Here is a 14,288-nt window from a genome sequence, read left to right as displayed (position 1 = left end):
GTGGCAAAAAACAAAGTGGGCACAGCTTGCTGTGAAAGGCTCCCCCACCTCGGTTCTGCTCATATTCCTGAGCTCTCTGATGCCTTCTGTTCCATTCCAAGAGAAAAAGTCTCCTTGGTGAAGGGGGAGACAGGCCAGGTCGTGGGGAAGCATCTGAGAAGATGGAGTAGCTTGCCAGGTCTGTCTTAGAATCATAGAATCATAGAGTTGTAAGAGACCACAAGGGCCATCGAGTCCAACCCCCTGCCAAGCAGGAAACACCATCAGAGCACTCCTGACATATGGTTGTCAAGCCTCTGCTTAAAGACCTCCAAAGAAGGAGACTCCACCACACTCCTTGGCAGCAAATTCCACTGTCGAAGCTCTTACTGTCAGGAAGTTCTTCCTAATGCTTAGGTGGAATCTTCTTTCTTGTAGTTTGGAACCATTGCTCCGTGTCCGCCTCTCTGGAGCAGCAGAAAACAACCTTTCTCCCTCCTCTATGTGACATCCTTTTATATATTTGAACATGGCTATCATATCACCCCTTAACCTCCTCTTCGCAAGAAAAAAGTTAAGCGAGTGACGCTACCAGGCAGTAGCACTGGCAATATCTCTTGTCGTTGGGGATCCTGGGGAATTTGCATGCAGAGCGCCGCTCACTTCTCAAATGGAGGGGGCGGGCAGTAGGCCGTTCCATCTTTGATGGAGCCCTATGGCACTTGCTACCTTGACCCTATTTTCTAAGGTAAGCCTTTTTCCCTTTGTGGGGGGATGAGATAGCAGATGTCATAGGAAAATGGAACCTTCAAAAAGTGTTTCTTTTGAACGTTTTTGTGCACTTAAAGTGAAGAATTAAAAGACGCAGTTGATTTTCAGGGAGGGCACCAGGCTGATCACTCATCTTCAGCAGAGCAGCCATTACTTCTCTTCTTCTTTGCTCTCTACCACTTCCTTTCAGCAACCCGGCGGTTGCTGCTGCTTGCAAGCCTTTTCAGCCCCCTGTATCCCCCTGCTTGAGTGCTGCAAGGTATCTTTTCTGAAGGTTAGGCTGGAACCTTGCAAAACTGGTGCTTCAGCACTGAAGAGGGAAAGCCCACATCCTTCAGAGAACTGAAAGTAATGTCAAGGAAAGCTCACCCAAATGGGGAGAGGCTGTTCTCATTCATGTGTGCCGTGCTTGGTTTAAAAGATTAGACATATGCTTTCAGTCTTAAGTGTCACAATATTTAATTTAAACTCCCGTCACCGAAGAGGAGAGATGACTTTTAAAAGAGATTAAAATAATCATTAGCAAAAAAAGTTTTAATTGATTCAGGCATTTTGGGAAAACGACACTACTATTGATGCCTTTGCCACCATACAGTAGGTTCCCATGAGACTTACACAATTATATTCCTCAGTTAGCAAATGCTGGCAAAATGCAACATCCCTGCAACAAAGTACTTCCTGAAGGAAAAATATCTGCCCTCCACACAACACGTCTAATTGCCATGAGTCATGTGGTTTGGATGATGAGTCGGACATGCTTTGCATGGTACACACGAAGAAGATGTCTGCTGCCATAGGTGTGTGAGGCAGCCGCTTCCCCCCGTACAGTGCAAGTCAGCACATCATTCCCCCATCTCACGATGACTCAGAAGTTCTTGGGACCAGAGTTTTCAAAGTGCACACATGCAATTCACACTTGTTAGATGCTTCAAGCAGCTTTTATCTCTTTAAAGGATATTGGGGAGCAGGGGATAAAAGCACCACAGTTGTTGCTAATACACACACACACACACACACACACACACACACTATTGCAGAAATGGGACAGAACAAATTTAATCAGAGGCATTAAGAGGGAGACTATCCCCTGCTACCCCCCCCCCATTATCTCCAATTGGGGGGGGGCTTTGGAGAGCTCAGGGGAGCAACTCTACAAGTTCACAGCTGGAAATGGAAACCCCAATATATAAAATTAAAGTCTGTACAATTTCATAACAGCACATTTATGAACAACCTGAAAACAAAGATAGATGGAAAAAACCAACTGAACCCTTTTCACATATGTGTTAAATATGTTTTACAAATACTGCTGCAGATGAAAAGTAGATCCACTCTTTTAGAGGTTCACATAAACATTAATCACTCATGGTAGATGGGATTTCTTTTAAAAACAGCCCAAATTGATATTACATATATAGTTAATAAGAATTCTCTGCAGAAGCCAGCATACCTGTTATATCTTAAGCTACATTATTAGCTATTGTAATTAATTATTATTAGAACATTGCAAAAACCATAACTCATATTTGATATTAACCCATCTTTCATTATATTGAATAAATTTTTTGCAGTCTAATCAAGCTATTGTCTTGTCTTTCTTCTCTTTCCCAAAATCCAAGGAAATGTGTCTACTTAGCCATTGCTGCAAAGTCCAACAGTTTACCAACCTATTCTTTAATTTTGGGTGGTGCTGATTATCTCTACGTTTTTGCAAACATATAAAGGACTAAAATATAAGAGCCTAGTACTTTATTATTCTGCCCTACAGAATTTCATAGAATAGCTTAGAATCCTTATCAAGTGATTTAAAAAATCCTCCATTATTTCTTTGACACCATTACACATTTCCACCATGTGGAAAACATCACTTATGATTGGGAAATGCTTTCAAATGTTTCTGCTTTAATTTTGCCTGGACTCACGCTTTTGTCTCCATCTCTCAGAGATTACTGTGGAAGGGATCCTCTGGTTGGCCTTCAGAGAGGTCAGGTGTCAGTTTTCTCTAGCAATGCTTAACAACCATCTATTAATATGACAGTGTGTATTTCTGCAAGTAATTCCATACTCTGTGTGTGTACTACACTTTCTTTCCAGAAGCCTGGCAAAAACTTTGCAGTGGGAGTTCCTCTTAATGGCATAATGACAATTATTCATCTGATGGTTGGTTGGCTTTAATTGTTTTCTATTTAGCATAATTCCCTTGATCTATGTACTGAGTATTACAGATATATTTCTGTCATTCAATGCACAGATAAGACACCTCAAACTTTAGGCATGACCACAAAGACTTCAAGGACTTCTCTGAACTGACAACCTGTTTGATGAAATGTAAGTTATCAGCACATCGTACCTGAGAATCACCATATAAGTGGGCTGTTTGTGTACATGAATGTTGTAAGTGTATATGTATTTCAGAAAATGTATGGATGCCAGCTGACTGTGTCATGTTTGATCTTTTCTATTATTCTTTCTGCCTTAGGTGTAACCAATAATAGGAGGACAAGAAATGTCTATGTGTCATCACCACCAGAAGCATCCCTTGCCATCCCTTCAGGCATACAGCATGCGCTGCCCAGCTGCTGAAAGATGCCCAACACCACCCACATATCATTATGGATGTGTGGGCCCAGAAAAAGGCAGATTGAGAAGAACACTAGCATGATGAGGTCCATCTGCCAGGAGTTCACCAACTGCATCAAACAACCATACAAAAGTACAAGGCTATGTGGACTGGACTTCTGAATGTTAGTGGAGCTATGCACGATTGAGGACAGGAGCTGAGGGGTCTAAGGAAAACACCAGTTAACTTTTGTGGGGGAGAACCCATGTAAGAAACTGCCACAACCACCACGAGGGAAATGGCTGGCGTTGACGAAGAACCCATGCAGAATGAGAGAGGGTCATGGATCAGTGCACCAGGGGTTGGTGCAGAACCTCCTGGACCGCCGTGTGTCAGGGCCAGGCGAGAGTCCCATGGAACATGACAGAGGAGGAGAAGAGCAAGTGTGTGCGTGGACACAGGCACTGATGTCAATGGCACTAGGGGGTGTCAAACAGGAGAGCTGCGTCACAAAAGCTACTTCTACTTGTATAGAGCACAGTTGTTCACTGGCCTGTAACAATAAAGTTTATTGAAGGAAAAGGATTTGTCCTGTGTGGTGCACATTTTAGTGAAGTCATACTCCTAACTCTTGGCTAACAAAGAATTTGCGTATTGCTGGCACTGATGCAACTGGCTGCTCATGTGTCGGGCAAAACGTTGATCATCGCGTCTACTAAATCCGCAGTACACAGCCACCCGCGTTTTCTCTCTGCAACACCCCATTGATTTTATATAACAACATGGGTCCCGACCCCAGCGCTCTTCACTTGCCTAAATACTTGTTGTTGTTGTTGAGTTGTTTAGTCGTGTCCGACTCTTCGTGACCCCCTGGACCAGAGCATGCCAGGCACCCTGTCTTCCACTGTCTCCCGCAGTTTGGTCAAACTCATGCTGGTAGCTTCCAGAACACTGTCCAACCTCTCGTCCTCTGTCGTCCCCTTCTCCTTGTGTCCTCCATCTTGCCCAACATCAGGGTCTTTTCCAGGGAGTCTTCTCTTCTCATGAGGTGACCAAAGGATTGGAGCCTCAGCTTCAGGATCTGTCCTTCCAGTGAGCACTCAGGGCTGATTTCCTTAAGAATGGAGAGGTTTGTTCTTCTTGCAGTCCATGGGACTCTCAAGAGATATATTTCAATAATTCAAAAGTATCCATTCTTTGGCGATCAGCCTTCTTTATGGTCCAGCTCTCACTTCCATACATCACTACTGGGAAAACCATGGCTTTAACTATACGGACCTAAATACACCACACACTTAAACACTATAACCTGTATCATGCTTCATGTTTCTAATAATATGATGCAACTCAAGATGCAACATAGCACAAACTTTATTCTAGAACAATAATTCACAGAACAGTGCTAACAAACTCATGCCGCTCATGGTTCTTTGAATCAAAGCCACTGTTCCTTCTACCCTTTCCTGTGAGACCAATATTGCCAACTAGTGGGTGTCATTTGATTAATCTCTTCTGTCTTTTATTTTCTTCATTTGAGATGTGTATGTGTTTGTGTTTAAGGAGACACTGGATAAACACCTGCCTGGAACAGTTTTGGAAAGCTAGTAAGTCCCTTCCAGCATGATTCTATCTGAGTTGCTATCACTGTTATCTCTCTTCTCCTTCACAGGATGAATACAAACCTGACAAAGATCTTTCTGAAGTAGATCTAAAGAATGCCATCCGCATTCACCATGCCTTAGCCACAAAAGCCTCCGATTATAGCAAAAAATCCAATGTGCTGAAGCTGAAGACTGCAGACTGGAGAGTGTTCCTCTTCCAAGCGCCGTAAGTGTTCCAACAGAACCCATGAGGTCCTACTCTTGTCCTTTCACTTGGCCAAGTGAAGATTGCCCAGCCATTCTCCACATCATGGGGGACGTTAGGAAAGTCCTCGTCTCAAGGGGGCTTATTCATAAGTACCTTGTCACATTGTGTTTCTTATTAAAGACAGAATTAGAAAACAGGACATCACTGCTTAGTTGGCATTATAGCTCCTTATTACCTGAAGGAACATGTCTCTGTTTTACTGCAGAAGCTAAGCAGGTATGGCCTTGTAAGCTTCTGGGGAAACTGTGTAAGGTACTGAGTTCTTTGGAATAATAAGATATGGGTGTGATCTACTTCTTTCTCTCCCTTTCTCAAATATGCGTCTCCCACCCCACCCTCCAATAGTGAAAGATCTGACCACCTCCAAATAAGCCCCCCCCCCATGTACTATTGGCTGTGGAAGGGCTCTCTTGGTTTTGCCTCCATATTCTAAGACCCATGGCCAACTGTTTTGCATACGGCTATGGCAATTGCCTTCAGAAGACGCAAGCAGTCTATATCCCTATTCTGAGGCCTCCTGCAGACGTGGCTACTTAACTGGCACTAGCAACTGTCCACCAAGCATTCCACTAACCACGTAAACCAAGAGATGATTGATTTTGGATGAAGGTTCTTGTCTGGTTTACATCTCTATGACATGGTTAGATGAAAGAGGGGAGGGTTTAACCCCTTGGTGCAAAAACAGGGGTGACCGAGGGGAAAGCTTATGCCATTGTAAACATCTTAATCTTTAAGATACCACAAGACTTTTGTGTGGCACCTTATTTCATGCCTTCCTTCTGGGGAGAAGGGGGCCCCCTATTTTGGAAACTGCACCTGGGCTTCCAACCCCCTTAATTTACCTTAAATTCACAAAGTGGGTGCAGAGAAGACCCTCTTCCTGGTGGTCATTTAATGGATTCCCACAGGAAGCGGGATGACCAGAGAACCTCCTCTGCTACAATTAAAGTGGGTAGGCAGGTCTATATTGAATGAGGCATTCTTTCAGATAATCTGGTCCCAAACTGCTTGGATCTCAAGTCATTAGCAAAGGCTTCAATACACACCCAGCAGTTCAGAAAGGCTGCTTAGTGGGAAGAGAAATGTATTGAGTCTCCCTTCACTTTTATCATATTGGCATGTGTGTTTTCCGTCTGTATCCCGCCCCACTTCTGAAACATCCTGCCTCTCCTACTCTTGTGTGTAATGGTCCTCTTCCTTCAACCTTGCCTGGTCTCCATAGAAGCAAAGGAGAAATGCTGTCCTGGATTCTGAGAATAAACTTGGTGGCTGCCATTTTTTCTGCCCCTGCATTTCCAGCTGCTATTTGCTCCATGAAAAAATTCTGCCGTCCTCTCTTGCCATCTTCAACAACCAAGCTCTGTCAGGTAAACGGAAAAAGCGTGTGTATGTACATATATGGCAGAAAGCCACCCAACTGAGTGCTGAATGTATGCTTAAGTCTTCATCTTGGCCCATTTTTTCTTAATTTCTTCACGACATTAGCACAGTCATTGAGGATCACACAAACTAATAGTGGTAGAATAAAGCAAGATTGCAATCTGGGATAAAACAAGCTGCCTGCCCTCAGTCCTCGCCCTTCCTGACCTGTCTGCCACATTTGTCCACTCTTGTTAAAGGGAAGAGGCATGTGGTGTCATTCTTGCTTCCTCTCCAAGACCTCCAAAATGGCTCCCCCACAAGAGGGAGACAGGATCTTCCCACAGCTACCCTTTCACCCTTAGAGTGATGCCCTTGTGGCAACTTTGACATTAGGGTCACCTTGCTAGTGGTGATAGACCACCCATTACATTCCACCATGTTTGTTTATGTTATTTCTTTATTTAAATATTCATTCTAAATCCATATCTAATATTTCCAAAAATATTTCTGCAGCATTAAGGTGGCATACAATCAACACAATTAAAAATACAACACAACACGATCTAAAATGAGCAGAAGAAAGAATCCAGTTTGAGAGATCACCCAGAAACCAGCTAAGCCCATGGGCTTTGTTGAAATAAAAGTTCTTGCCTCACAGAGCAGGCCAGGTAGAACCCCTGGGGCAGAGAGGTCCATCTGATATGAACTCACTAACTGAACCCTTGCTGGTGGCAGGATATAGAAAAGCCTGATGACAAACCATTCAGGGCTTCAAAGGTAACAACAGTCACTTTGAATTGTGCTGGAAACGGAGATATGAAGTCAATGTAATGATGTGGTCACACGATCCACTCAGTAGCACAATAAAAAATTTCAGCTGGAGCAGTTTGCATCTGGTCCTACTTCAAAGGCAGTTCCATGTGAGAATCCAATTGTAACCTTTAAACAAAGGCATGTGTGACTCTGGCCAGGTCTGTTCATATGTCTCCAGAAAAAGTGCAAAGTCTGAATTCTGGTAAATCCCTTTGTATTTGTATACATGCTTATTTCTGAAGAACTTGACTCAGTCTCTCTTCCTCCTCACCTTCCAGGAGGAGCAGCTGCAGTCTCATGAGAATAAAATGAGGCAAGTTGCAGATGAGTTAACAGAGCATAAACTACACCCGGTAGTGAAAGGCCTCAAGTCCAAAGAGGCTGAAGAATATCGCCTGAAAGAGCATTACTTAATATTTGAGGTGAGGCTTTCCAGGTGACAAATGATCTGTGGGGCAAAGCTAGGGTAAACCTGGAGAGAATGACTGGGGAAGCATGGGTGAGCTCATAATCTCTTTCTGTTTAAAGACTTTTAGGGAGCAGTCCAACCAGACAGCAGGAGGGAGGCAAATGAGTCACCATTTCCAGTGTCCTGCAGGGCTCATGACACCAGCGCTGAAGTAGAATTGCAGGGTCACATATACATTCCCAGGGACTTTCCATCATTCTACCCACTGGAAAAAATGCACCCTGTCAACTTGCATAGTCTTCCCGCTGGTTTGGGGGCGTGTTGGAGGACTAGATAGGTCCCTGCCACACCCTTGCCAGGCTCTACAAATGTCTGAGCTCCAGCATCAGTGAAGCAGTGGGAACAGAAGGTTTTGCAGTGGTGGTGGTGGGGAAGCCACTTGGGCCAGATCTTCCTCTCTTAGGTCTGACTTCCTCTTTCCGCCCTCAGATGGGGCGTGAGCTTATGGTGCCTGGGATGCTCTCCCAGGGAACATATTTTTGTAGGGTCCTAAACATGGTTCCCTAGTGCAGAAATGAAGCACACGAAACAAACCTCTAAGCATCTCTCTCTCTCTCTTGGCTTACAATATCTTCCCGGCAGTCAAAAGACTCAGTTCCCTGTGTAATTATCCTGATTAGACTTAATTGCACGTCTCCCAAGTAGCTTTATACCTGTAAAACACTATAAATAAGGTTCTTTGTTGATATGAGTATAGGATGTTTAGGAAGGTCCTCAAATTGTTGAGATAAACAAAGTTATTATCCACCTGAAGTGAGGCATTCAGGGCATAGCGCCTGCCCATGTGATTTCTGCACAATGCATGAGCTCAAGGTGTTATCCATTTTCAGTAGGTCTTCTGCTGAAGTTGTATTTTATTGGGTTTTCTGAACTTCTGCTGTTCTTTGTTTTTGGCTTGTCCAAAAGAGGTACACCTTCTCTGTCCTCACAGAATTCATTGGTCAGGAGCCCAAGTGCATGTAATGATGCTTGAGGAATTAAGTATTTGTGCATTCCAAGATGAAGGGATCTGATCCACCCTTCCTGGACTAATCCTGGCATGGATCCAGACTTAGCTCCCCTTCAAAAGCTCAGTTCAAAAATGTGCCAAAATGTATTTCAAAATGCATATTTTGATAGAAAATATGTACATAAGAGTAAGTCCACTTCTAAAGTACACTAATGGAAGCTCAAGCTGGAAGACATTTTCCCCATCACTAGTCCTTCCATACCATCAAAGAAGCTAGCTTGCTGCTCCTGCTGCTGCATGTGTTGGAAAATGCACTGCAATTCCTCCTGTGCATGATGGGACATGCTGTGTCCTTGCTCTCAGGGAGTTGCTGTGGCAGAAACCAGGGCTGGTAGGTGTAAAAAGGAAGAAGAAAGGGGAACAGGGAAGAGAGAGAACTCTTAAACCACCTCCTAATTACTTAACTTTAAAAAAAAATAATAATAAAATTTATGTGGATTTTTAAAGAAGTTTCCCAAAAAATATTCAGATAAATGTGGGATGGAGCAGATTTATATGTCAATTCATGTGATGTAATGAACCAGATTGGGGTCCTGTAGTCGCTCCCTTACTGACCGCTTACCCGTCCTTGAAGCAAACACATCCTCCTGGTCACAAAGAGAAATCCCCAGCACTTCTCTCTCTATCTATTGTTCTGGTCATTTCTGACTTTCTCTCTCAGGCTTTTTGGTCTGTTTCATTGTCCTTCACAGAAAAGCCGCTATGAGACATACATCAATCTTCTGTGTGTGAAAATAAAGGCCGGGACAGATGATCTGGAAAAAATAGAAGCCAACCTCTTCACAATGGAAGCTGAAGACATTTCCTTGAGGAAGACCTATTCCAGCCCTTCCATTAGTCAAGGGAAGTTGCCTGTGGTAAACAGCAAAGCAGAGAAAGACATGACAGACCAGAACACGTCAGGTAACCAATAGGTTAAAGTAACCAGAAAGTGGTACCTTGTCCTCCTCAACTGAAACTTATGAGCACAATAGTTTCTTGGGTGTGCATTAAGTACATAATGCAAATACTACAGCAGAAAGAATTCAAAGAAGCTTCTCTTCTGGTGCTTAAGTATTCCAGGATCATAGACTGTCTGCACTGGTTATCACTGTTGACATTTCCCTTTACTCTGCATGCAATAAATGGACAAGTTTTCCATACAAGGATTGGGATGTTCTTTTGCCAGCTGTGTTTCCTTGTAAACAGCTGGATTTTCCACTGAGCAACTGCTGCAGCGCTGTAGCAACATGGAGACACGACCAAATCTGTTCCTTTAGCTACTTTAACTACTACCAGTGGTGCTGCCGTGCCACAGTCCTTACAGTATACAAGTCAAGAAATACTAGGACAGCAGATAAACAGAATCAATGGGCAGCATTTCTACAGGTAACTGGGTGAACAGTGTACATGTAAAATCAAAGGCTATCACCAGAACTCAATGAGTGGCCCATGCATTGCAATAACTACATTATCTGCTCTACTGCCAAAATGTACGTACAGTTTTAAAACTTGGTGTCAAATATATAACCTTGTAAAGGTAAGAGTGCCCAAAACATGGACAGGAAGAAAATAACTTTGCTATACAGGGATCTTAGCAGTGCTAAGTAACGTTTTGAACATTTAGTAGCTTAATGGACCTTTCTTTTTCTCTTCTGTAACTGAATCCCGGCTGGCTGTGCAGCAGTGCAGGCTCTGCTCTTGCCGTGCACTCAGCCGCCGTAAATAGGGAATTCTCTCTTGCTTCTTCTCCTGTGCCCCTTCCCTTCTGCTTCTGCTTCATGGGCATCCAGGCAACTGCAAGCTAAGCGACATGCGTGGGGAGGGTGGGGGACCGAACTGCTCATCACAGATAGCTGTACATATTCCATTTTGCTGTAAGCATAAATATACTCGCTCAATGGGATGTTGTGCTTCTGTTCCTTTCTTGCTGTGGTAGAAGTGACTCCGCTGCGTTTTCAAGGCCTTCAGCACTTTATTTACTGATTGACTCATTTTCATCTTCTTTTCTAGACATGCTCACAGTTAATCAAGTTCCAGTTTTAAAGGATCTTGTGGCTGCCAATTACAGTAATTTACAGTTTCTATTTTTGCAGCTTTTTAAGATGAAGATAATAAAGAGATTTGTTTGGATTCTCACAGCTTTTGAGAATTTATAAATTATTGAGTTTCCATGTTTCGTACCACTGGGGAAGCCACCATCCTGTTTTGCCACCCCCTTTTTAAATCTCTTTGTTTTTGTACAGTTTGATAGTTTTATTTGAAATGATGAATTACAAATCATGTACAAATGATGATGAACCTGTTAATAAAATGGATTAATCCAAAGCTCTACCTGGTCCTCTTTCTCATGACTTAACAACTCAGCAGAAACGATACCCACACATATAGAGAGATTTTCCACAGGGGAGGAAACTGCACATTTATTTCTTTCAGGTGGGCTGAGGAACCCCAGCCCAGAAAGAGTAACCTGGATCGTTCCTTTCAGTTTAGCCTGCAAAGAGATGCGGATTGTTGAAACAGTTTTCCGGGTATTTCATCTCCACTTCAGAGTTTAGAAAGAACAACAGCCTGGTGCAAGTTACAAATATGTACAAGAACACTATCATATACCCTCCTCCCATAGAGGGTAATAAATGATTATTACTAATATTACTTAGGGTTAGGGTTGGGAAGACTCTCCAACTTTAGTTTTCTTACCCAAATTCTCAGGCTCCCAAGATAGCACAAACTCAGATGCCATCTGGTCATGACCTTGACCACTGAATTCCCACTTTTCCCTGACTAACATCACATGCACGTCCACATTTCTTCCTTCTTAGATTTTTTATTATTATTGTTGTTGTTTAGTTGTTTAGGCATGTCCAACTCTTCGTGACCCCATGGACCAGAGCATGCGAGGCACTCCTGTCCTCCACTGCCTCCCGCAGTTTGGTTGTTGTTGTTGTTGTTGTAGTAGCAGTAGTAGTAGTAGTAATTATTATTATTATTATTATTATTATTATTAGTTATACCCTGCCCATCTGGCTGGACTTCCCCAGCCACTCTGGGCGGCTTACAACAAAATATTAAAATACAGAAATGCATCAAACATCAAAAGCTTCCCTAAACAGGGCTGCCTTCAGATGTCTTCTAAAAGTCTGGTAGTTGTTGTTCTCTTTGACATCTGGTGGGAGGGCGTTCCACAGGGCGGGTGCCACCACCGAGAAGGCCCTCTGCCTGGTTCCCTGTAACTTGGCTTCTCGCAGTGAGGGAACCACCAGAAGGCCCTTGGAGCTGGACCTCAGCATCCGGGCAAAACGATGGGGGTGGAGACGCTCCTTCAGGTATACTGGGCCGAGGCCATTTAGGGCTTTAAAGGTCAGCACCAATGCTTTGAATTGTGCTCGGGAAACGTATTGGGAGCCAGTGTAGGTCTTTCAAGACTGGTGTTATGTTGTCTCGGCGGCCGCTCTCAGTCACCAGTCTAGCTGCCGCATTCTGGATTAGTTGTAGTTTCTGGGTCACCTTCAAAGGTAGCCCCACATAGAGCACATTGCAGTAGTCCAAGCAAGAGATAATCAGAACATGCACCACTCTGGTGAGACAATCCGCGGGCAGATAGGGTCTCAGCCTGCATACCAGGTGGAGCTGGTAAACAGCTGCCCTGGACACAGACTTGACCTGCGCCTCCATGGACAGCTGCGAGTCCAAAATGCACCCACTTTTCCTACCCTCTTTTCCATCCTGGGAAAAAGGTGTGCTTTCTTGGTCTTGGCTAGCTGCAGGGCCCTGGAAAGTCATCTTACTGCAAGCCCTTTTCCCCAGACTTCCTGGCACCAAGGAAACTGGAGTTCCTTACACACCCAGCTAGGCACCCACAAGTGTACACCTGCTGAGCCAGTGGGACAAGCCAATTACATTGCTCCCCCAGAGCACCCAAAGGGGAAAAACCCACAATTGCAGGAACAAACAATTATCTGGGCATCTCACACATCATGTCGGAGATGTGAAAAGAGATAGAATGAAAATGTCTGTTAGCCATTTAGGGGCTGTCTGGCTGAAGCTACAACCATGTGCAAGTTTGCCCAAGAACTCTGCTAAGCTATTCACCCCCTTCCCTTCCCTTTGTTCTGACGGAGCCACTAGTCTTCCTGAGAAATGCGAGGATGGAGGGAGAGTGGTGGAGGAAAAACAAGGAGTGGGGGGATTAACTGAATTGCCCACCCCCTCATTGCTCATGAGACTTGGTGTGCTGTTAGTTACGTTCTCTCTAGAAAAGGCAACTGCCATATCTAATGTGACTCCAACAAACTCAGAATGGATGATGAGGATGAAAAGCTGAGACTATTCAGGCCTTCCTCCCACAATGGCTAATGTCACAAGTAACAACAACAACAAAACTTGGCAAACATTCATAAACTGCCCCCCCCACGGGAAATACCGTATTTTTCTGTGTATAAGATGCCCCCATGTGTAAGACAACCTCTATTTTTTGAGTCACAAATTAAGAAATAAATATTTTAAACACCAAACAGAACAACTTTGATATTTTATTAAATATTCAAAACAACTGTATATTTAGTACTGTATATTTAAACATCAAACAGTGAGGCAAGCTGTGTAATGGTGGCTGCCCCTGTCAGCTCAGTGTAACTCCACATTAGCTGCAGCTCCAGCTCTCCTGCCTGTGTGTTGCACTTTAGTCTCAGTTTTTACGGTATGTACCGTATTTATTCCACGAGCGCCAGCAGATGCAAACGCTGATCGAGGAGCTGTGACTGCCAGAGCTGACTGAGTGAGTGCGCTTGGGGAATCGGGGGGGGGGTCCTCGGTACCCAGGGGGAGGCTGAGGGAAACGGGTGGAAGGAACAATGTCCGGAGTGGGGGCTGCTGGGGGGGGGGAGTACCAGACCAGGGTTTGTCGTGAGGCCAATAGTGAGGGGAGGCTGGGGAGGGGGGGAGAATATGGATGGTGGCATTTATTTATTTATTTATTTATTTATTTATTTGCAACATTCCGTGTATAAACGACCCAAAATTTTAAACTTGAAAATTTTGGGGGAAAATATTTTCTTATACACGGAAAAATATGGTAGCTTACATATTGTTTTTTTAAAGGTAAAGGGACCCCTGACCATTAGGTCCAGTCGTGGCCGACTCTGGGGTTGCAGAGCTCATCTCACTTTATTGGCTGAGGGAGCCAGCGTACAACTTCCGGGTCATGTGGCCAGCAGGATTAAGCCACTTCTGGTGAACCAGAGCAGCGCACGGAAATGCCATTTACCTTCCTATTTATCTACTTGCACTTTGACATGCTTTCAAACTGCTAGGTGGGCAGGAGCAGGGACTGAGCAATGGGAGCTCACCCCATCAGGGGGATTCGAACCGCCGACCTTCTGATCAGCAAGCCCTAGGCTCTGTGGTTTAGACCACAGCGCCATCTGTGTCCCAAATTCAGACTCCACTGCATTCCATGTTCCATGTTCATACTGGAG

The 14,288-nt window shown here is 44.1% G+C and overlaps 1 protein-coding gene across 1 annotated transcript in view; it reads left to right on the top strand.

Annotated features, from left to right (window-relative positions):
* The window catches only part of PSD2 (pleckstrin and Sec7 domain containing 2), a 53,147-nt gene extending 42,004 nt beyond the window's left edge, over positions 1-11,143 (top strand). The window contains exons 12-15 of the mRNA XM_081872671.1: positions 4,980-5,137; positions 6,402-6,546; positions 7,633-7,776; positions 9,525-11,143. Of these exons, the coding sequence (XP_081728797.1) occupies positions 4,980-5,137; positions 6,402-6,546; positions 7,633-7,776; positions 9,525-9,746 (669 nt within the window). The 3' untranslated portion in view covers positions 9,747-11,143. The remainder of the gene's footprint in view (positions 1-4,979; positions 5,138-6,401; positions 6,547-7,632; positions 7,777-9,524) is intronic.
* The last annotated feature ends 3,145 nt before the right edge of the window (positions 11,144-14,288 follow it).

This window comes from Podarcis erhardii, assembly GCF_964252035.2.
Source record: "Podarcis erhardii genome assembly, chromosome: 8".
In the NCBI taxonomy this organism is placed as follows: Eukaryota; Metazoa; Chordata; class Lepidosauria; order Squamata; family Lacertidae; genus Podarcis; species Podarcis erhardii.
The sequence above is the reverse complement of the archived record's forward strand: the minus strand, read 5'-3'. Positions and strand labels throughout refer to the sequence as shown.